Raw genomic sequence first — 23,437 nt, forward strand, 5'->3', positions numbered from 1 at the left:
TATTAAAAAAAAATAATAATAAATTGAATATAACAGGGACTTACTATACTGGCAAGGACTGATATTTTGCAATCCGTTCGAAGGACACATGGAAATGTCATCCGAACAAAAACATTCGTTTTCCGGAGCGCTTTCGTTTGGGCGTCCAAACACAGATTCAGGGGGTATGTATAAATCCGCCTTGATCCCCGATTTCTCGGTTGAGCCATGATATTTTAAGGGCAAGGTTCGACAAAGATCTTTGTCCCAAATGTGCACGATGTCAGCGCCAGTTTTGTCACGGGGTGGAAAAAAGGATCCTGCAAAGGGACAGGATAAAAAATATCCTGTAATAATATTTTTTTTTTGAATTTGAGCAAAAGATATTTGATCTAATTGTATCCACCCTCTGAAGCGCGAATAGAATTGCAAGGCGCGTTCGGCCAATACGGTAGACGGTCCATCCCGTTCAAACGATTTATCAATCCAAACTCCCTTATATCCGTGTGCCCCGTGAATATAGTAGACACTTCCTCCAACGTGCCATTCCTCTGCAAATTAAAATTCTAATCGTCAACAACGTTGTGTATGAAAATCACGTTGATTATCCTCGCTTAAATTTTCCTAAATCTAACAAATAGATAATTCTTATCCATATATTTATCTATTCTTTCCGTATATTACCCCGAGAAGAAGTCCCATTTGACTCATGGGACGTCTCGTCTTTGGAAAGAATCTATGGGCGATGCTGACTAATGGATCGTCGTATCCAAAAACGAGTTCTTGAGCAGTTACTGGAACGAACGATTTCATGTGCATTCCGCTCAAAAACATGGATAATCCTAAAGTGATAAATCGAGGTAGACTCTTGCTTTGCGTCGACAGTGTCTGAAAAAGAGGAGAAAAGAAAGAATATACGTGTGTAACGAGATTTTCTTCGTGAATCTCGAAAACAAAAACTTACCAATAACGGAATGTTTGGCACCATTACTTTGAGATCTTTATCCTTCGACAATTCTGGTACAAAGTTTAATATTTTCTTGTGTTGATAACTTACGGTACCATTGTTATGGAAAACGATGTTCACTTTTTCCATATCCTCTCTGCGTTTATACGAATTGCACGAAATTAAAAAAATATGTAATAATTTAATAGTTTGTTGGGTGGAACGATACTCACTTATACACGAACGGGCCAATTTCTTGTAATTTTGGCTTTTCGTTGTATTGCAAGAAGTTTTCTACGTTAGTCATGTTAAATATGTAAACTTTGGTCAATCTAACTACTCCTGGTTTCTGCCAGTATTGGAAAGAAAGAGACCCATTCCACAATCGAAGTTGCTGAAGAGAAAAATATATTATATAAGAAAAATAAAGAATTGCATTTTGTTTATTTTTTTTTTTAATATAAAGTTGCGAGACAGGTAAAACGATCGAATAAAAAGAATGTTTGATAATTTGAAATGTGCTTCCATATAAGTGAAGTTTGAAGCGAAACGAAAGTAAGTTTTGATGATTAAGCGAAAAAGAAAAGAAGAATAATCTTGATTTCAAAATTTATCTCGTTCATGATCGAACATTGTCGTAGGATGACAAAGTGCAACATCGAAAATAGTGAAAATTTTCGATTTTTGTTAATTAATTAATTAATTAATTAATATACTCGCTCCAATTATATTATTGGAGATTAGAAATTAATTCGAGGAAGATCGTTGTCGTTTCGACGATTAATCAAATTTATTTTATTTGTCAATGATGCTTATATAACAATAATGATAATTAATATAAATGATATTTTTGTTCACTGTAAAACAAGAAATTAAGAATTAGTGTGATTTTGTACATTGAACTGTTCTATCAAATGAGGAAAGAAAAAAGGAAAATAATTGAAAAGTCATTTTCAAAGAAATCGTAATATCAAAAAATATTGCTTATTATACGGTATTATTAAATAATTATTTGGAATAATATTATTATGAAATTTAATATCATTGAAGAATATATGGAATGATTCAGATTCTAAGCCGTGACATTATCGTTATATGAATAAAATATTAATAATAATCCCAGTTTATTATCAATATAAATATTAATGAATACTAAGCCGTGCATATAATTGAATAAGCTAAAAATGCTTACGTTATTATAATTCCATCCAGTTTAATCGATGGAATATAATTAGGTTTGCTAAATAGCTGCCAGTAAAACAGTTTTATATAATAAATATATTCAATATGTTAATATGTATAATATGTATATTATATTTACATATAAAAATTAATATAAGCATAATTGGATTTGTGAAAATTTAAATTTTAGAGATAATTTTTATTCGGTTAACGATTATTTGGAATCAAGAATAAATAATAAGAATAATTCTAAGAAAATCTTTCACTAAAAAAACTAATTTTAAATAACTAATTATTTTACGTACCTTTAATATAATGTAATCCACCCAAGGTATACTGCTTAAAATAATGCCGATCACGAGAGTCAGAATTCCTATGAAAATTGCTGACACTCTACCTACAAAGCATAAATACACAGATACGATAAATACGATATAATCGATAAATTTCTGATCTTTGTTTTATCATATTTATTTATTCCAATCGCATGGGATTTTATTCTTCCACTCGTTTCACCATACATCATTATCCAGCCAAAATTATTCGACTATTGAAAAGAATAAGGCCAACTTCCGAGAAATTTCAATGACATAACGTTCTCTGAATCATCATAAGTATCCCATCAACGTTATGTACTATGTGAGATAATCGTATTTGATTAATATACATTGAAAGTTCTATGTCATAATATTTCAACTTATGAAGAAAATTAAATAATTAATGATACGTTATGAAGTATTGTATATATGTATATATTCTTTCTTGAACAAAGTAATCAATATTTTGACATGTTTAGATGTGAATCGTGTACTCGAAGAAATGAAAGGAAGATGTCAAGATACATTATGTCACTTATCTCATCTCGAATGCACAGATCTATTGATAATTATTTCGTTCCCTCGTGGTTTTTATAAAGCTTACGATTGCGCCTAATAAAGCATTAAAATATCGTTAACAACGTTGAAATAATGTTGAAATCGCGAACGAAAAAGTAAAACGTGTTTTTTACGAGTATAATTTTGTAATTTTACAACTGCAATTAAAAAATTGCGTATTTTCAACGATAGATGGTTATTTTGTGTTACCGATTTTTTGCTTTATTTATTCATTTTTTTTTTTTTTTCTTATTTCAAACATAAAATCAAGCCAATTTTTGATATTCAATGGTATTTTACTGTAAAATTGTTGCTTTCATATTTTCAACACTTTTATTCTGGCAATCCTTGGCCAATTATTATGAAATTACTAAAATCGAAAAAAAAAGGGCTTGCCTCATCTCGAAAGTTCTTCTAAACGATCGTCGTGTCGTTAGTGTTGCACTTAAAAACCTTGATGAATCCGGACTTAAGATTATTGATATCTTACTTTTTAGAAATTTTTAGTCACGTTTTTCGTGGAAACGCATTACCCTTCACCTTTTCCACTCGTTTAAATATACATATTAAAATTCATAGCTAATTCAGCCTTGGGAAAATCCCACCAAGATATTTGATTCATCTTGACCTATATATTTATTCGTTCCTAGTCTTCTTCTTTTTAATAAGATAAAATTAATCTTATTTATATAATTATATTTGATAATTATTGCTGGTCAAAATTGTATAATTCAAAGTTCGTTACACAAGTTCGGCATACAAATATAAATTTCTCTCATTCTCGTTTCAACAATTAAATATATAAATAAATATATTTTTGGAGCGGAAGTTCTCTCTCTGACAACATCCTGATTTCTAACAGGAAGATTATATAAATAACTGATTTATAATAAAATATCGAATAATGCTTCACGGTTAAACCTTGGGTTATCTAAGGGGAAAGCTGTAATATTTCTAAGGTGAAAGGTTAAAGAAGAACTAGGAAATAAAATATTTCCCTCTAGTAGCTTAAAATTGATGTGCATCATTAGAAAAGTAGGATAGTAAAAGCATGCAATCAATTTCTTTCAATATAATTTTCTCGGCCTACTGTGCTCGTTTGTAATTTTAAAAAATACCTTTTTTTTTTTTTCTTCTTTTCTAACATTGATTTATAAATAACCGCTCTTGACATTGATTGTGAATCCTACACGTCACTAATAAATAGTTAATAAAAATACCAATTATAAAACGAAATAAGAAGGCAGCGTATTACTTTAACGATTATCTTAGAGATAATTGAAATTCATTTATATATAAGATACATTTTTAATGTGCAGTTAAATTTCTACGAATAATTAAAAATTACTACATTTTACATTTTTAGACGTTGGTCTAAATATAGAAATGTCTGTGACAGACAATCACGAAACACGATTCTTCTCCCAAGAGATTACCTCTTGGGATGCTGGATTCGGCTTCGAAAAATTTCACTCTCAAGGACGAGTAACAGAATTTCATAAAAACTGGTCGATCACGTGATACATTTTTTTTTTTGCGACTTTTTTTCTTTCGATCCTTCTCATCCTTTATCTAATAAAATCTTGTTTCATAATATTCAATGAACGATGTATGCGACATAACAGGATCAACAGAAATATCACAGCATTAATACACTGTGGAGTATTGAAGTGAGGTACAATTTCGAATATTCCGTTTGAAAATATCCAAGAAACAGGTTAATTTCTATGTAAAAAAAAAAAAAAAAAAGAAGAAAAAAGCTCGTTTTAATAAACAAGCTCGAAAACGTTTAACGATTGAAGAGGCACAGGTGTAAATTGATCCTCTTGCTCACTGTTGATAGAGAATGCAAAGTAGCCTGGCTGTTGAGAAGGTTCGTGAAACGTTCGTTAACCATGAGCAATATAAATTACCAAAGTCATTGCATAATTTTACGATCTCTCCTTTCTCGAGAACTCCGTTGTCGATCGCCTCCGTTAAAGTTCGCTTTCTTCACGTGTCCTCGAAAAGATGGAAAATGAAAATCCATTGAACGGTTGTGAGCACCTCGACAGACGTGTTTCTTGTCCGCGTCTGGCTTCATCCATCTTGCTTAATCGGTTGTTCGAACCGTGCGTAATATTTGTCGAACGAAGATTTGATTTTAAATCTATTGATCGAGCTGCCGCTGCGACCTTCTTCTCCGCTCTTTGTTCGTGATCAAAGTATCGTAGTCGTCTATTACGTTGATCTTTTTATTTTTTTTTATTTCACTTCTTGTCTCTTTCTTAATCTTCTTTCTTTCTTTCTTTAATTTACGTATACGTATATCCTCGTACCGTCGAATCAGTCGCGAAAGAATTTTTCTGATTTCGTCGAATTTTTTTTCTTTTGATCGTATATGCTTTTGCAGAGATGGTCATAATTATCATGGTTGAGTAATCTTTTTTTTAGGAATAGTTTTTTCTTTTTTTTTTTTAGAAACTTAGTCGCAGAATGACTTAAAGACGATCCCTAAATCGAATATAATCGCGGTCCAGTGAAAAAGTTACGTGTTTGCTTGTGGGGAGATCGTTGAACGGAAACTATTTTAACAGCCGTTTCTTGCTGCTATATTTTAAGTGCAACGATCTCTCGGGAATGAAATTTACGGTCGTTCATTCATTGTTTTTCTACTGATTCGATTTAACTATTCGCGTGATGATTAAAATAAAATTTTTTTTTTTAAATTAATTATTCATAACTTAGGATAAATTAGGATCATTATTAAGATTAATTTAATTAAAATGATTCGTAATAATTCGCGTTATTGCGATATTACGCTCAATAAAAATGAACGGTGCTAAGTGAAATCTGTGTAAAATAAAGTGTACAAAAGATGCGTAAATTTTCTAATTAATTTTGATAATGAATGTTTTCACTCGTTGCTTATTATCTTGATCTCAATCGTCTTCCGGTAGAGCTAAAACCACTTTTCTAGGTTGCGCAAGGTTTCGAAAGAAGCGAAAAAAACAAAAAAAAAAGGGGAAAAAAGAAAGGTTTAACCGTAATATATAAGATATGTGCAAAGACGAAGGTCTCGAGTTTATTTTACGTTGAATGTTGCGACAATTAATTATTAAGAAACTATGTGAAAGGATTTTAGAACGTAATTGGTAAAACGGGTTACATATGAGTGCCATTTTTTTTTCTTTTTTTTTAATTTTTTCTTTTTCAAGTCAATGAATATGGAACAATTGTTTCTTTGAAACGAAGAATTCCAATTTATTTTTTCTTCTCACCCTTGATCCGATTAATCCGTTTCAATTTTCCAATTTAAATGTTGATACGTATATTAAAAAAAAAAAAATCGATTCCTCTCGTTTATCGATTATATATATAAAATATGCGATATCGATAAAACTTGACTTGTTTTCCGCTCGAGATTTTTATGTCTATTTTACGTGTTGCACGTCTCATTCAGATAAAGGAGATCACCAGTTAACGCTTGTTACTGAAAGTTAAAGACGTTCAATTACTATTCAGAATGAGTTGCTAATGCAAGACTATTGATCGTAAACTTTAATGATAATTCGCCTCTCTTTTATTCCCATAATATTGCAAAGAATTGATGAAATAAAAGGAATAAATATAGAAAAATTTATTAACGAATATATCCAGTTTTTGTCATTTTATAACAATTATAGCCGTCATAAATCGTCATACGTTGCAAAAAATGTACGTATGATGAATGATTTATAATTTATGGGGTTCAGAGATCGTAATAATTATAGCTGATGCATTTTTTCTTCTTTTTTTTTTTTTTCTAATTCGCGTTAAACGGAGATAAAATAATGATACGATATTATTCCTCTCAATTAATTTTTTATCTAATCAATTCAAGGAAATTACAGGTATTTCGACCTTTAATGACGTCAATTATTTTATTTGTTATTATTAATTTTAATTTATCAGGTAAATATATTTGTCGTATGAAATGGGAATACGAAACGGAAACTTACAGAAGGATACAGAGGATTAACAGGGTGTAATCATAATAAAATGATACTTTGACATTTTTCTTGTCAACTTTGATATTTGATATTAGGATATTCTCCGTAAAAATAAATTTAATGGGGAATATCCTCGATACGACAGTATTTCACTTCCTGTTCATCATAAGTACAAGTACAGTTACATGCAGGTACAGCTTTGAGGGAAACACGATCGTAAAATTATTCACGCAGAAATTATTATTATATGCATTTTCTTGGATGGAGAAACTTTGGAAAAATGTTTTTCTTTTCTTTCTTCCTTCCTTTCTTTCTTTCTTTTTGTTTAATTTCATTTTATTTTGTTTTGTTTCGTAGATTAAGGGCAAAGAAAGTGGGGAAATCTTGCAACGGACGTTCAACTCGATTTTAAACCGAAATGCCAAATATATGCTCTCAAATTAATTAGCAGAGAAATTTCCGTATGACTCAGTGGTACGGCACACTTATCCTCTTATGTGTTCACTTACCATTCTTAAAAATTAAGCGATTTACCGCAAGAAAATGAAGAAGAAAAAGAAAGATTGGGAAACTTAACAAGCATAGAAAGCACAAGAATAACTGAACTCAAACAAATTCTTCCATAGTAAATTCACTCGTATTTCTTTTATTATGCACACTAAATCCGTTCTAAATCGTTTTACATTTCCTACGCCATAAATCTAAACGACATGCTCTTGTGAAATATCTTAACCATAATAGAGGATTTAACGGGTTAAATTTTAAAATATTGAAACCGGTAGTTAATGTTTGAATAGAAACAAACATGGTAAAGTTAATCTTATTTCACGGTAAAATCGTCAATCGATATATATATTCCTTTTTGCTTCGACGAAAACGTTCCGTCGTTGATACGATTTTTATTTCAAAAATTGTGGAAGAAAACAGGAGCGAGGACGATCGAGGAAGAACGCGTAAAGGAAGTGAAAAGTTATTTTCACATCCGTGGAAGGAAGTGAAAATGTTAACGATCTCGCAGGAAAAGGAAACGTTAACGTTCTTATCGAATCGAAAATAAAAAGTTTTGCTTCGAATCGACTGAATTGGGAAAGTGGGATCAAACTTGAAATGAAAAAAAAATAACATGGAGTTATAATCAACTACTTTTATCTCATTAATAAATTCATCGATTTGGCCATCGTGTACATATATATAATTAATGATGAAATTAGAAATTAAATTTTCTAATTTTACTTCAGTAACGTTCGACCAGTTTAATTAATCCTGTGCACAGTTACAGCTACATTTTTTAACAGGCCATTGCTGCGCAAATGGCCATCGACGATTGCACGCTACTTGTGGTGTTATCTCATCAGGTTACACGAGTTACTTAATGGCCATTGAAACACGTAATATCGAAGACGAGACAGAGATCTCTACGGGACTAAAAATATATTCGTCCGTTACACTGGACCCCTTCCTCTGCCAAAGTTTCTCCGAACAACCGAGAGTGAAAGTGATCTCAAAATCGGCGAGCGTACGAGCACTTCTCTCGCTTTACATCTCTCCTGCCCCGACTCGTGCCTTTGCGAACGCACCGTGGACCGCGCTCTTGTCCACCATTTTCCTATCCGCTCGAATGTGAAAATATTCGGACGGCTGATCGTAATCCTAACTGCATTCCAAGGATCTTAATTTTAACAAGGCGTTCGTCGCTTATCCAATGCGTTTTTCCAGTGGGGAAAAAAGAAAGAATGATTTTAACAGTGGATACGTTTCACGATATAGCGATCTTACGGTGTTGGAGAAATATTCTTCGCGTGATCGGTCACGAGATTTGCATACGTTTGTGCGAAACACGAATGTTTTTTTAGCCGAGACGTAATTTGTGATTCAAAAAATTATGTTATAAATTGATTTCTCACTCGATATACTTTTATTATTACTTGATAGTAGTCATTTTTAATTGGCAACGGCAAGTTATAAATGTTTGGAGCGAGGTAATTTGAATAGGAAAGGAAGCGATTCTTAAAATTTGTAATTTTGTAACTAACGTTAATAAAGAGAAGCTTATGCTTGTATATTAATTTTAATTAATTCTATTTTTTATAAATCGGGAAAGATATAGACCGTATCGATGGCCGAGTTATTCGAATACATCCAGCTTTGAGAGAATTTAATTGTTGAAGCAACATTTTTAAGCAACATTAGAAAACGTTGCAAAATTGTTAATTAAAAATATAATAATTATATGTACAACAGGTAAGAGATTGAATGAGAAGTAGATAAATTTATAAAAGATATATGAATAAAATCTTGTATAAAATATTTTGCAAATAATAATATATAATTAATTGTGTGCATATTGGCTGGTTTCTGACTTTACAAGCGTGTTCAATTTTTAGTTTCACAATTCGAACGGAAAGGAGTGTGAACGTTTCCTTTTAAGATTAAAGTATTAAAAAAGAAGAAGAAGAAAAAGAAAACATTAAGGAACGATTGATCTAAATTAAGCGAGAATTTAACGTTAGATAGCTAGACTACTTTCTTAAAGGAACACGGAATCGTTTCTCCTCAAATGAAATTACCTTGAATAAACTTTCGAATAAACTTCGCTTGACCAGTAAGTCAAGATCATTGAAGGAAGTACAAGTTTTACTACGGATATTTATTCACTCGATTCGATTCGAATCTAAATTGGAAATGATCTAATAATAAGAACTTAATGAGATTAAAAAGTATATTTTTTTAATAAAATAAAAATAAAAAAGTAAAAGAGGAACATGTATATTCGATATACACACACTTTAAAAATCCATCCCGATTTATTACGAAAATTGCCCAATTCGTTATTCAAATCGATTTCGTTCTTCAAAAAAAAAAAAAAATAAAAAAATAAAATAAAATATCCAAATATTTCCAAAGAAAAAAACTTGTATCGATACTTGATCATCTTTTCAAACGTATCCTTGAAATCAAGGACCCATCAAGATCAAGATCTTATATTTAACTTCAAATCAGAATGAGCCGAGAAACAACTTATAAGAAGAGGACTCCTTTCACGTTGGCTGAGTGGTAAAACAGGAAACACGATCCCGATGAAAGATCCGCATCTTCTAGGAAACGTTACACCAGTTTGAGAACGGGATTCGAGTCTCGTAAGAGATCAAGATTCGCATTCCGGATAATTTTCAGGAAGGAAGGAAGGGGCGGCATTCCTTATTCTTCCGTTTCTCGAGAGAAAGAAGAAAAGGTTGAAAATATTTCGAGAGGGAGAAAGAGAGAGAAATGATATCGAATAACGGGTGCAAGTAGGCCAAATAGCGCAGAGATAGCAACGAAAGGAATTGGTTGCCTGCCCCACTATCATTCTGATTATGTTTGATCATCGTCAACACACTTTGCAGGTAGGTAACAGGTTTATAAGCGTTGGTTGCAACTCGTACTATTCGGCCGGTGCCGCTCACCTCGAACTTTTCAATCGAAACGGGAGAAACTCGCCGCAATAGCCGTGACCGATCGTATGGAATGTATGAAAAATTAAAAAAATTCGAGTGAACTTGAAGAGATTGCTTTTTATCATCGATCTTTTTTTTTTTTTTTTGCGAGCACGCATCGACGTTTCCTTATCTAATGTTTCCACCAACGCGAAGGAGTTTAGAAATTAACGTTCAATAATCGTGACTCGATTTTTTAATGCGCAGGAATTCTTTTTTTAGATTAAATTATATAAAATGTTAATTTTCAAGTTCGTGATACGTGAAATCCGGTGTGAGGATTAGAAATTGTTTTTTATTATATAGAGTGAAATGCTACTGTTTTTTTTCTTTTTCTCTCTTTTTTTTTTTCAAGTTCATTGAAACAGTCGTTATGCAGCCGAATCGTTGGCCGGATCGAAATTGAATTGAAATCAGGTAGTGAACGCATTCCTGGCGAATGGAGAAAACGAAAACCTCTTATGATAATTCAAGTTTCTCTGAAGTGAAGAATTTCTTCCTGATTCAAGGTGGAAACAGGCGGAAACTCTCTATTTTTCTTACGCATCTTTCAGTAGAATGCAATTTTTCACAGTTCACTTCACAGAAAATTTTCGATTCTCGCGTAGATTTTGGAAACGTGGAAAAGAAAAGAAATCTCTAGTCGAGATTAAATATATTAAGGGAGAATAAGAAATTAATTAAGATTAATAATCAAGAGAATATTTCAAGTAGATTTCAAAGATTTAAACGATAATTCACGATTATGGAATCGTGTGCAGCAATCTTTGATATTCGTTCCACTATTTTAAAATCTTGCAATTACATTGTATATCATTTTTATTAGTTCGTAAATAAGGAGAAAGAAACGCGAAAAACTTCAACTCTGTATCGTTTAAATCGTTATTAATTAAATTTATTCCTCTTGTTATTAATCGGGAATTTCCAATCTCCTATAATTAATTTCAACAAAAACTACCTGAGCGTTCTTTTTTTTTTTCCCCTTATCTCGCGGAATTGAAATTCTAATTAATTTACTTTCGCGGTAGAGCACACACGCGTTAATCTGGTTATTTCGTCACAATGTAACGGGCACGTGCGATGTAACTTAACATAAATCAAAACGAAATAATACCTGCTTACCGTGTTTCAGTTTCCCATTCTTAGAAACGAGGAAGGACAAAGGTCTTGGAACCTTGTCCGTGTAGAGGCCGTCGTGTTGACTGGTCCTTACACCGAACAGGGCGTTCCTCCCCACCTTCATGTACTCCTTGCCCATCTTCTTGGGCGAGCTGATCCCCAACAACGATCCTATGAATTTCATCGTGTCACAATTTGCGCGAATCAACAACGATCTTTCAAACTTTGCCTCGGTCCGTCCACTTTTAATTTCGTAACAACTATGATCAACTTGTTGTAAACGTGACTTCTTTTTTTCTTTCTTTCTTTCTTTCCTTATTTCTTCTTCTTTCTCCTTTTTTTTTCTCTCCTCTCCTCAAGATTTCTCAACACGCATGTATATTTAATCAGAGAGATACAGGTATGTTATGAATATCACGTTGGAGATCACAAAAGAGATAACGCATGTTGCTGAAATCGGTTCTCCTGTGTTTCACTGTTAAAATTCACGTCAATTAAGGATAATTGGATAATTCGTGCTCTGTTTATCGCCGTTTAGAAATCTTTGTTACAGTTAATCTACGATGTGTGCTACGATGTGTCTTGAAAGTATTTGTTTCACGTCACTTGGCCGAACATTGTTCCCGAGGATGCACACGATTCGTTCTTAGAACACGATTAGAACTGGCATCGTTTTCTTTTCTTTCTTTCTTTCTTCCTTCCTTTCTTCTTCCCCCCCCCCCTTCTCTCCTCTTGCAGTTGAAACCGATTCCTCCTTTCTCGATCTATTTTCTTTTTTCATCAATCGTTTCCTCTTATTTTCCACGGGATGGAAATTATTAACTTTCTCGATCGGTTAAGGCCGATTATCAGGATTTCGTTCTCGATGATCTTCCACTCCGATGAGTTTCGCTCATTTACGTCGCGTGATTTTTATTCGATGGATAATCGTCTCCTGGAAATAGAAAAAAAAAACGATATTAGCCGATCTCTCCAAAGTGTTATTTGGATTTAAGAGACAAAATTGTGAAATTGTGGAACGTTTATTTTTATTGAAAAAAGATTTTTATTTTAACGTACGTATGTATACGATTTTATTCGAAAGATGAAATCCTTATAGATTAGCAACGCTATTTCGTTTAACAATTTTCCGTCCGCCATTGAGTTGTTACAAAAAAACTGGTAATTGATGGTTAAAAGTGTTAACCACAACAACCGCAATTATTTATGACCGTTAACTTACGTCCACGCAATTTTCATTGTGAAAAAGTCTATCCTTTATTTTGCGTAATTATCTTTGCGATTCATCGATTCCCTATCCGTTATACGTCTTCATCATCATCCTGAACGAGCAATTCTTGCGATATAACCTCAAATAAGAATCAGGTAAAGAAAAAAAAAAAAAAAAAGAAAAGAAAATTGTCCACGTGTGAAATATAATCCAATCTCTTTTGCATAAATATTTTATGAGATGAATTTTGATTGAATGAACGGTCGTTATATTTGAGTTATAATTTAGAGATTAAATGTTAAACAAGGTAGAAGATTATTTAACGAAACGTGAAAATTAGCTTATTTACTTATATAATAACAGGATCGAAACGAAAGAAACGTTGAGAGAAACGAAATTTCAAATAACGCGGGAAATCTAAAACGGGGATTTAAAAAAAAAAAAAAAAGCACGCGACGAAATCTCTCTGGTAGCACTTACACTTTCACCGGTCATTAGCGCAAATACTTAGTATTTGCTCACGTGTTATATACAATGGTTATATATATAGTTGAGAAAGTAAATAGTAATGGATATTTCACTCATTATAATATAACGTCCAATTATGTTACGTAAATTAAATTACGTTTTGGGGAAAATAGCGTAAAATTGATCGAAGAAAGAAAAGAGAAGAAGAAAGGAAAAGTTATGTACTTTGTCGCAATATGCGTATCGTTAAAGAATATGATTATTATTTCTTTCTTTTTTTTATTTTTATTAATGCGTACGTGCGAAAAATAAGAAAGTATATAAGTTGCAAAAAAATGATCTGTTAATCAACATAGTTTTAAAGAATTCTGTGCTATTTATTATTTTTATTGTAATTTTGCATTATACCTGTTTAATAATTTGCATTGCATCGAGTTGTTATTTATAAACGATATCCAAATTCGCTGTATTTTATATATATATATATATATATTTTCTTTTCATCTGCATATCATGTTTAATTTATCCAGTTTTATTCAATTTCATTTACATTCGTAATATGAATTTATCGTAATATTATGCAATTTAATGCAACGAATAATTATACAAAATAAAAATAAATATCATGACGTTGAATATCAATTAAAATTAAAAAATTGCCACGTTCGCTATGATTCACTAATACATCTTCCAATTGGATAAAAATTTCTCTAAATTGAAATTAAAATTTACGAACAGATCGTTAAGAAGATATTCAATTTGATTGGATAACTTATTCGGGTCAACGACAATTCTTATTCTATTTTACGTACTATAAAATATGTTGGAAAAGAAAAGAAGGAATTGTCCGGAATGGAAGAATGTCAAATAACTAGAATCATTATGCATGACGAAAAGAGGAACTATTCCATTGTACAGACATGCAATGGTACCGTTACATCCCCGAAGAGACAAGATAATTCCATAGCCCTGAGAAATGTGAATTTTCTTGACTACGTGACACTTAACAAATCATTCGAATCGATCGTTAAACTTAATTAATTCTTGAATAGCAAAATTTTTATCTTGTACATCTTCTTAAATTCTAAATATTTTCTTATATTTTCCTTTATCATATTCTTACAATAAAAATAAAATCATCTTACAATCGATATTTATTTTTTTCAACGTTTGATTTAAAAATAGATTAATTGCAGCGAATTAGTTTCTTTTTTTTTCAGATTTGAATCATATTTCAATCAGATTTAAATCGTATTCTTGTTCATTCATATTTAAATGAAATATAAATAATTTCGAGATATTTTTACATACGAATGATTATATCGTAGGATATTTCGATTATTTAGATCATTCTGATCGATCTAGAGCATGAAAACTGTACACTGAACGTTTTGAAAAGAGTCATATTTCGCGTTCGTGATTCGATGATGGGACAATTTCATCAGTGAAAACTATTTCAAACTTTCAATTTGATTAATTAATTTTAAAAAAATAAGAAGGAGAAATAAAAGTTGTAAAACTCGTTGGAAAACTTGTTCCCTATACAATTCGAGATTATAGAAGTGTAAGTGCGAACAAAGTATCGAAATGTTAATTGTTAAACGCAATCTGATCGATCGTTGCGTAAAATTGAGAAAAAATTCAAATGGATAATAAAATTAATATTACACATATAATCATAAATATTTAAATTTTTGAATTATCTTGATAAATAATAAAAATTTAATGGATAAATATATTTTGATTACAAAAAATTTATATCATATTAAAAAAATAGGATATGCAAATATCTAAAGAAAAATACTTAATTATTACTACTTAATTATTTATAAAGCGAATTATAACATTTCCGCAATTTTCCGTAAATTTCCACGGAATAAAAGAAATAACCTTTATGTATATTAATTATACGAACAATTTATATTTAATAATGAATAAATAGAAATATAATTAACAAGCGGTCGTGATTTCATTTATATCAAGGATATTATGATTTAATGGTACAGCAAAATCTGTCAAGAACATTCTTGATAACATTTTTTTCGAATAGTTTCCCCGTTTAGCATAATATTTCTTTTCTCCTTTTCGTATGTTATGATTCTAATTATCCAGATAAATTTATGCAACACACGTGGCCGCATACAATTACATATTTACGATCGGATTGTATCTTGGAAGGATACAATTTAAAGAGAGAGAGAGAGAGAGGGAGGGAGAAAGAGAGAGAAAAAAGAATTAAGCTCAAATAGATACTTGGAAAATATAATTATCACTTATTGATTTACTTTGATACATCTGGAGTGTCTTGAAATTGTCAAGCCTTTAATTTACATCTAACACGTAATATGCGGATTAAGACAAGGTGTTTATAAATTGCCTCTAACAAGAAGATAAATAATCAACTGGAATAATAGAAGATAAACCGAGAAATGCCAATTAAGCGTTTTTTTTATAATTGATATATATTTAAAATACAATATGTGAATGTAGGTCAAAGATTCAAGAATTAAATCGCAGAGAAAAGGAAAAAAAACTTATTTTTATTTCTTATCGTTTCTATCCTCCATATTACACGTGAATCAAAAATCAATGGTTTCGTATCTTCGTAAGACGAAGAAAGGAAAAAGATGGCAAGAATATATCCCGCAACACAATTCTAACCGAAGTTAGTAAACACAAACGTTACACTGCAAATGTTATTGCGGCGAAGTTTGCAAAACTCGATAAATTAAGGGAGAGTTACGTTAGATTGCTACAAGGCCTTTAGAAATGTTTAATGGCCACGAATCTGTACGCACACGTGCATATGTCCGTTTCAAATACGCACATCTGTATGCACTTGCGTACATATGTATGCGTGTATATACATATGTTATACACGCATTCGAAATTTTCAATCCTGGTATCGCAATCAAGCTGTATCGCCTTTTACTATCATTCTCATTCTCTTTTCTGATACTTTGATCGATCGATGATGAAAAACCTTTCCTTTCCTTTTTTCTTTTTCTTTCTTCATTCTTGTTACTTAAGCATCGTTCCCTCTTTCTTTCCTTCTTTAGAAAAAAACATTGTAGAGGGAATTTTTTCGAAATTTAATTTTTCCACGGTGAAAATTAATATTTTAAGGCTGGCCACTTTTTTTTAATCGATACGTTTAAATTTTTTCATGTCAGAATAGAATGTATTCGAGGGTCAGGTATCACAAGTGCAATTGATAGCAGCTCGACAGTTTAGAGAAAGCGGTTAATGCATGGTCGCGTTTGATTTCTGATATTTTTTTTTTTCTTTCCACGTATCTAGAGCGTATCTGAAATTTGGTAATATATGATTTCGTAGATACGGTATCGATGTAGATAGATGCGATTTTAAGTCACATTTATTACGCGAGAGATTTATTTTCAATTGATAAAAAAAAAAAAAAGGAAAATAGGATTGTGTAGAAAGATTTAATCTACGTAGTTGGTCTTGAATTATCATCCCATGTTAGATAAAATGATTATAATAAAAGATAATAATAAAGTTTATGGCAAAACAAGTTTTATCCTATGACAGGACAATAACTTTTTCAAAGATATCTATTTCAAATTATCTGTTTAGATTTATTATAATAGCGATAATACGAGTAAATAAAAGTAAAAGTTATTAAGAAATTAACTCATTTTATTATATCATCGTGATATATCGTCGTAATATGAAAGATATTTATATATATTAATAGATATATTTTTAATAATATATATATATGTACATTTCTCTGTTTAAATACAGGAAAATAATAAAAAATGATTAATTTGATAGATTAAGTGTTAATATATTACTCGTAAATACATTAACATTCAGTAAATTTCTTCTATTTAATCTATCAAGAGAATTTCAAGCTTGTATAATTAATCAATTATTTTTTTCCCTAACAACATTTATATTTCTTGTAACATATAAATATATATATTTCCTTTTATACGTCAATAATATGTTGAAAATATGAGATATTTTCTCTGAAATATTTATGGAAAACGTTATTAAAAAATTCAATTTCTCTCTTCTCAAAATGTAAAATAAAATTTCGAAAGAATTCGTAAGAGAAATCATAGAGGGAAAAAATAAATCATAAACGAATCGATATCGACGGCTCAATCTTATTTTGTACACGTTCAATTATGCGGAAGTCTGTATAATGTGTGCAAGGACGAACGAGGTGCCGCTCAAAACAAAGTTCATATGCCGTCTATTCACGAGGAGAGAACCGTGATTCCAGACTTTCCAATTTGCGTCGACAGGGAGGGATAGAAACAAGCATGACGCATATTTTCTACGGTTCTATTGCACCTTAAAACTTAAAACAGATCGAGCCGAGAACTTAAAACAGATTTCACAACCTTTCGACATTTTCAAAACGAGAAAAATCGTGAAGTATTTCATCTCCCTTTTTATCTCTTTTTCCACGCATTTTTTTATTTTGATTAATTTTACAAATATTTTTGAAAGGAAATTTCCGAAAGAATCACAATTACCAATTATATTTGAAAAATTTCAAGTCGTCGTGTATTTCTTGATTTCTTTCCAACAATTCCTGTTCAAGATTACAGTTTTTCGAATATCTAAAATAGAAAAAGTCTCTCAGGGCAGGGATCGTCCATTTCATTCGTATCGTACATCGATTATTATCTACCGATTGAATCGTAAATTATATTGCAATTAATTTGATGCAAATAAAGAAAAAGAAAAATATCTCGAATACGGCTCGTATTAAGTTAAAATAGAAAGAGAAGAGAGGAGAACGATTGTAAATTGGTATTAATTGGTATTAAACAAGGCGTTTCGAGAGAATATTTCAGAAACGCGATAAATATTCATTTGCAATATATATTCATTATTTCTAACAGTTACCGAACCTTGAAATGATTAATCGAATTGATTTAACACGTTGGCAATTATTTTATTTGCTGTACTTAAGAGATTGTGATTAATCGGATATTCTTTTCGCGGGAGTAAATTCTTTACTCAATTATGGAAAGATCTGCGTACGTGTTCATGCCGCTAGTTTCAAAAATGAAAGTTTAACAACACTGTTCTTTTTATTACAAATTCAATATTGTGAAATCAATTTTAATATTATCACGAACAAGTTGCAAAATGGATTTGGTTGGAATTAAATTGAGGAGGAATATGATCGGATGAAGAAATTTCAAAATTTATTGAAAATTTTTGAGAGTTTTTTTTCTTTTTTTTTTTCTTTTTTTTTTTTTTCTTCTTTTTTTTTGATCGAATCGAAGCGTGATGAATTCGAGAAATTTCCAACAAGAGATAAAGACAATTTTTTCTTCTTTTTCTTTCTTTTTTTTTTTATATATAGAAAATGATGTCTCTGTTGAACAGCGATCTCAGGAAGTAAGGAGATAAAAATTTTGAGGTAAACATTCCAGACAATGCCAGCAGTGAATAAGGATGAATACAGGAAGTATTTATCCTGGACTTGTGGTTTTAATACAAAACCGCATTCACAATAATTTTATATTATTATGCATAAACAAAATACTATAATCCATGCCACACTAACATTGTACGTTTCGTCCACGTCTTTCATGGAATTTTAGCACGTATATCTTTCTTTTATATTTTCACAATATTGTTTTTAATCTTACAAACGAGACGAATTTTCTTCCCCTCCCCTTTTTTCATGCTTTATATTTAAGCTTTTATCTTTTTAATCCTTTAATCCTTAGATTAACGGATTTAATCCTTAGATCCGTTCAAAAGATACTAGAACTTTATCACCATTTTTATCCGAGATTATACGGATAACTCGATTATCTTGCAATCTGCTTGCAACAAGTCTTTATTTAAAAGAGAAAAAAGATAAGAAAACGTTATTATACTCAAATTGCACACCTGTAACTTATTAGACAATTAAGAAAAAAAAAAAAAAAAAGAGAAAAAATGTGGTTTTATCGAATGATTAGACAGATATTATTATCGTAAACAAGACTAACCATTTTTTTTTTATATATATATTATGCAAAGAATCGTTACACAATCGCGAAAAAGAAAAAAATCGAAATTGACTATATTGGAATCGTCGACATGCCGTTATTTAGCAATATTCGAAATATTCAAGTTCACTAATCTCTCGTTTCAAAATCTGCAAAATCATCGCATTTGTTATTCCTTTTTTTTTTGATAAGAAATTTTGCTAATAATTTATTCGAAATTTATCTAAATCCCGATCCGTTATACGATCGTTGAAAAACATTCTCTCTTCGAATTTTAATTATCAATCAAATCATTGAATTATTATTTAAATAATAATTACTTATCATAATTCTACTTAAATTCTATTTTTATTTAAGAAACAAAAATATTGCAAACAATTTTATTTAAACGATCTTCATTATATCATAACTATGACTTGTAAGATTTGAACAAAAACTGTATAATATATGGGGGAGGGGGGAGGAGAGACACGATAGATTCATATTCAGAAGATTCATCGTCTGGTTTATAAATTATCCTCGTGAAAAATCTTCACATTTAATATTGACTTAATATTCATCGTATCACAACGTGTGAATGATAAATAATTTTTTTTTTAATCCAATTTGAATTTCATCTCTCTCAATGGACATTATCAAATTATTAATATTTTGAATATTAATTATCATTAGTTCCTTTTTTTTTTATAATTAATAATAATAATCGGTTGATTAAGTAGAATTAAATAAATAAACTTGTTCTAAATTAAATTCTAATTATCCAATTTTCATTAATTAACGACGCTATTTTATTTTATATATATATAAAAAAATCGCTCGACACGTGTTTTGCTAAAAAAAAAAAAAGAAAAATGATTTTCTCCATATGATCGAGAAAATAAAGAGAAAATCGAATTTACTTTGTTATAATGTTAAATCAACAGGGGAAAGATTTTTGATTTATTGAAGTTAAAGTATCGCTTGGACATTAAACATTTAGAAATCTCTTGTGTTAATATTATCACACAATATTATTAACTATTATTTGAATAAGTGATCAAAGATTCGCCTCTCAAGTTTGCCTGTCTTCTTGGCAAAGCCGAAATTCTTGTAACGCGCTGTTAAAAAAAAAGATAAGCAAATTAGAAGAATTCTGAGATTCCGAGTATATTCCGATAGCGAATTATAGGAAATATTCGTAGTGAAAAAAGTTTGGGTTCACAAAGAGAAAGCGAATATTTTTGCGAAACGCTGTTCAGAGGGAACCACGTAATTATATTTATTGCGTTCAAATTTGCACTTTTGTATTTATAATAGAAATTTATAACAGAAATAATTCAAATATGAAACAATTCTTTTCAAATCCTATGTCTTTACAAAAGTTTCTCGATACTTTCACCATATACGTACATTCGATAAGGCGGTATTTAAAATATAGGGGGGGAAAAAAATATGAGTTTAAAAAAAAATTATATAACGTATCTTATATATTTTACGTACGTAAGGCATTTGAGAAGGGAAGTCAAGGCTAATGTCTTAATGTCAATGACTGTATGTTTATAATGAAATTTAAACGTTTTGACAGTGACTGATCAACGTTGCGAGGCAAGTGAACTTGTCCTAAATATTAAATAATAAGTTTCCAGTAGTTCAAGTCAACGTACCGTGTAATAATGGGGCGAAACTCGACTGAGTGAAACAATGGCAAGAAAAGTTCCACATTGATGGATTTACGTAAAGTTGATCGATTATCGTCGCGGAGAAACGATTCGAAATGTAGATTTTAGAAGAAAAGAAACAAAATTTTACAAATATGATATAAATTTTTAATTTATATTCTCCAACCAACTAATATCTTCCAACTAAAAATTGGCATAAAAGAAAGTCCAGTCTATAATCTTGAATTAATCATTGAATAACGATTCGAATAAAATCGGTCTAATTGTTCTCTGCACCGATAAACGAAATAAGCTGATCCAGGAAATTTTCGAAGCTTAGAAATCAGCTTAGAAGTCGGATAACGCTTTATCGCCATTCCAAAAATTAAACGAAACCGAATTTGTCGAAGAAAAAATTTTGTATTCCTTGTATTCCTACTTTACAACTACGTATCTCATACGTACGAATTTACGAGAATAATTTAAACCAACAATCGTCACTGCAATCAATTATATCAATTTATTTTAAAAATTAGAAATAACTTACTCTAACCTATTTATCGCCATTCTAAAAATTAAACGAAACGCTTCTTGAACCCGAGAAAAAAATTTTGTCTCTACGGTGTTCCCTTTCCTATTATTGCACAGCTACGTAACAATCGTCACTGCAATTACATCAATTTATTTTAAAAATTGGGAATAACTTACTCCAATCCTATTTATCGCCATTCCAAAAATTAAACGAAACGTTTCTTGAGAAAAAAATTTTGTCTCTACGGTGTTCCCTTTCCTATTATTGCACAGCTACGTAACAATCGTCACTGCAATTACATCAATTTATTTTAAAAATTGGAAACAAGTTACCCTCCTACTCTATTCGTATACGATTATATTTATTTCCAATTCCAATGATTGGAAATAATCAATTTTCAAGAAAAGAATTCCAACCCGTTCCAAAAGATTGTCTAAAAGTTAGAAACAGAACCTCCATTCCTCCAAAAGCCGCGAGAATCGGCATCAAGTAAACGGAATTCAATTGCACGAACGAAGGAAAGGCGAACAAGAAACGGATCGTTTTTCGTCGCGGCAAAAGGACCAAGGAGGATCAAAACTCTTGTCTAACTCTTCTACTCCACGCTCTCTCTTTCTCTCTCTCTCACACACAAGATAAGATAAAAATTTATTCGTATTTACTACTTACGTAAACTCGGCGACGGATGTTCCCTATATACGCGCGCACAGCCGGGTTCATTAACTGGCGGTCGGTAAAATTCCCCTTTATGTAAGAACGTGGAACAGTGGAAGTGAGCGGATGGAAGGAAGAAAAACCATTGGAGACGGGTTTTCTCTAGACGCGCTCTATCCGCCGCTCTATCCTGGATCTCGTTCGCCCTCGTTCGATATATCCGCAGAGATCTCCTCTTCGCCTACTTTTCGCCAACAGAGCAAGCTGCGAGCGGCCTTATCATCTCACCGTTCCGCTTCTTCGTCCACTGGTCCACGATCGCGCACCAACTCTCCACCCCCGTCATCGATCCCTCGATCCTCGTGTCTTTCTTCTTCTGTCGGCGACGATTTTCTTTTTCTTTTTTCTTCGCAGGGAGAGAGAGAGAGAGAATTACGATTGAAAAGACGAGTTAGGGAAAGATCGATCGAACGATGAGACAGAAAATTTAAGGAAGATATGTATATAGGGAGAGAGAATTTGTTATACTCTTTATATCTTTCTCTCTTTCTTTTCCTCTCGCACTTTCTCGAGAATATTTAGAGATCGAAGAGGAGGAGACGGTCAAACTCTCGGCCCGATTCCATCACTTTCGCGAAATTAAGGGGGGAAAAGAAAGGGGAGATCGTTCCAAGACTTGTTCTTCTTGTTTTTGTTGGTGGAACCGCGACGAAGGGACGAAAAGATGAAAAATGGGAAGAAATAGGAGTCGATTCGTGACCGATTCGTGAAGAAGGATGAGCGTGTGTCGGCCAGGTAAGCGCGCGTTCCCTCCGTCGAATCGCGAAGTGAATGAGGAGATAGTGGAACAGTAGTGCAGCGTGGACCACGGTAACGAGAACGCGATGCCCACTTGGTGGGCAAAGAAAGTGGTAGGGACACCGGAGTGTACGTGGAAACGAGCACCACGCTCCTCTCTCGCCCCCTCTGTCGCCAATTGAATGATCCGGCTCTTTCGTTCGACTCTGGTGGCTAAGTGTACTTCGACCAACGTCCAGTGAAAATCCCTCCCCCCCTCCCCTGTTTTAGTTCATCCTCACCTCCTTCCATCCGATCGCTTTACTTTCATCGCCTCCGTTTCCATCCTCCTCCCTTCGAAGGTCGAGGAGCCAACCTTCCCCGTGTTTCTCTCGAACAACGACCGATGAACGTGTCGTGAAACGGGACACGCGTGGTGAAATTTTTTTGGGGGGGCGAGACGAGGTGGTGGAAGAATTAAATATAATCAAATGGATGGACGGGTGGTTTTTTTCTCTTCGTCGATTTTTTTCTCCCTAATTCCGATCGAGTTTTACTTATCTACGTTGTTTCGTGTACACGTGTAGGCGTAAACGAGCGGAGGAATCTTTCTTTGAAATG

At 31.8% G+C, this 23,437-nt stretch overlaps 1 protein-coding gene across 1 annotated transcript in view; it reads right to left on the bottom strand.

Annotated features, from left to right (window-relative positions):
• The window catches only part of LOC107999764 (scavenger receptor class B member 1), a 25,845-nt gene extending 2,851 nt beyond the window's left edge, over positions 1-22,994 (bottom strand). Inside the window, exons 1-8 of the mRNA XM_017059779.3 lie at positions 22,055-22,994; positions 11,552-12,482; positions 2,413-2,504; positions 1,159-1,319; positions 944-1,082; positions 664-867; positions 386-530; positions 45-299 (exon numbers count right to left, since the gene is read on the bottom strand). Coding sequence (XP_016915268.2) covers positions 45-299; positions 386-530; positions 664-867; positions 944-1,082; positions 1,159-1,319; positions 2,413-2,504; positions 11,552-11,732 — 1,177 coding nt within the window. The 5' untranslated portion in view covers positions 11,733-12,482; positions 22,055-22,994. The remainder of the gene's footprint in view (positions 1-44; positions 300-385; positions 531-663; positions 868-943; positions 1,083-1,158; positions 1,320-2,412; positions 2,505-11,551; positions 12,483-22,054) is intronic.
• Between the last annotated feature and the right edge of the window lie 443 nt (positions 22,995-23,437).

The sequence above is a fragment of the Apis cerana genome, linkage group LG16, assembly GCF_029169275.1.
Source record: "Apis cerana isolate GH-2021 linkage group LG16, AcerK_1.0, whole genome shotgun sequence".
In the NCBI taxonomy this organism is placed as follows: domain Eukaryota; kingdom Metazoa; phylum Arthropoda; class Insecta; order Hymenoptera; family Apidae; genus Apis; species Apis cerana.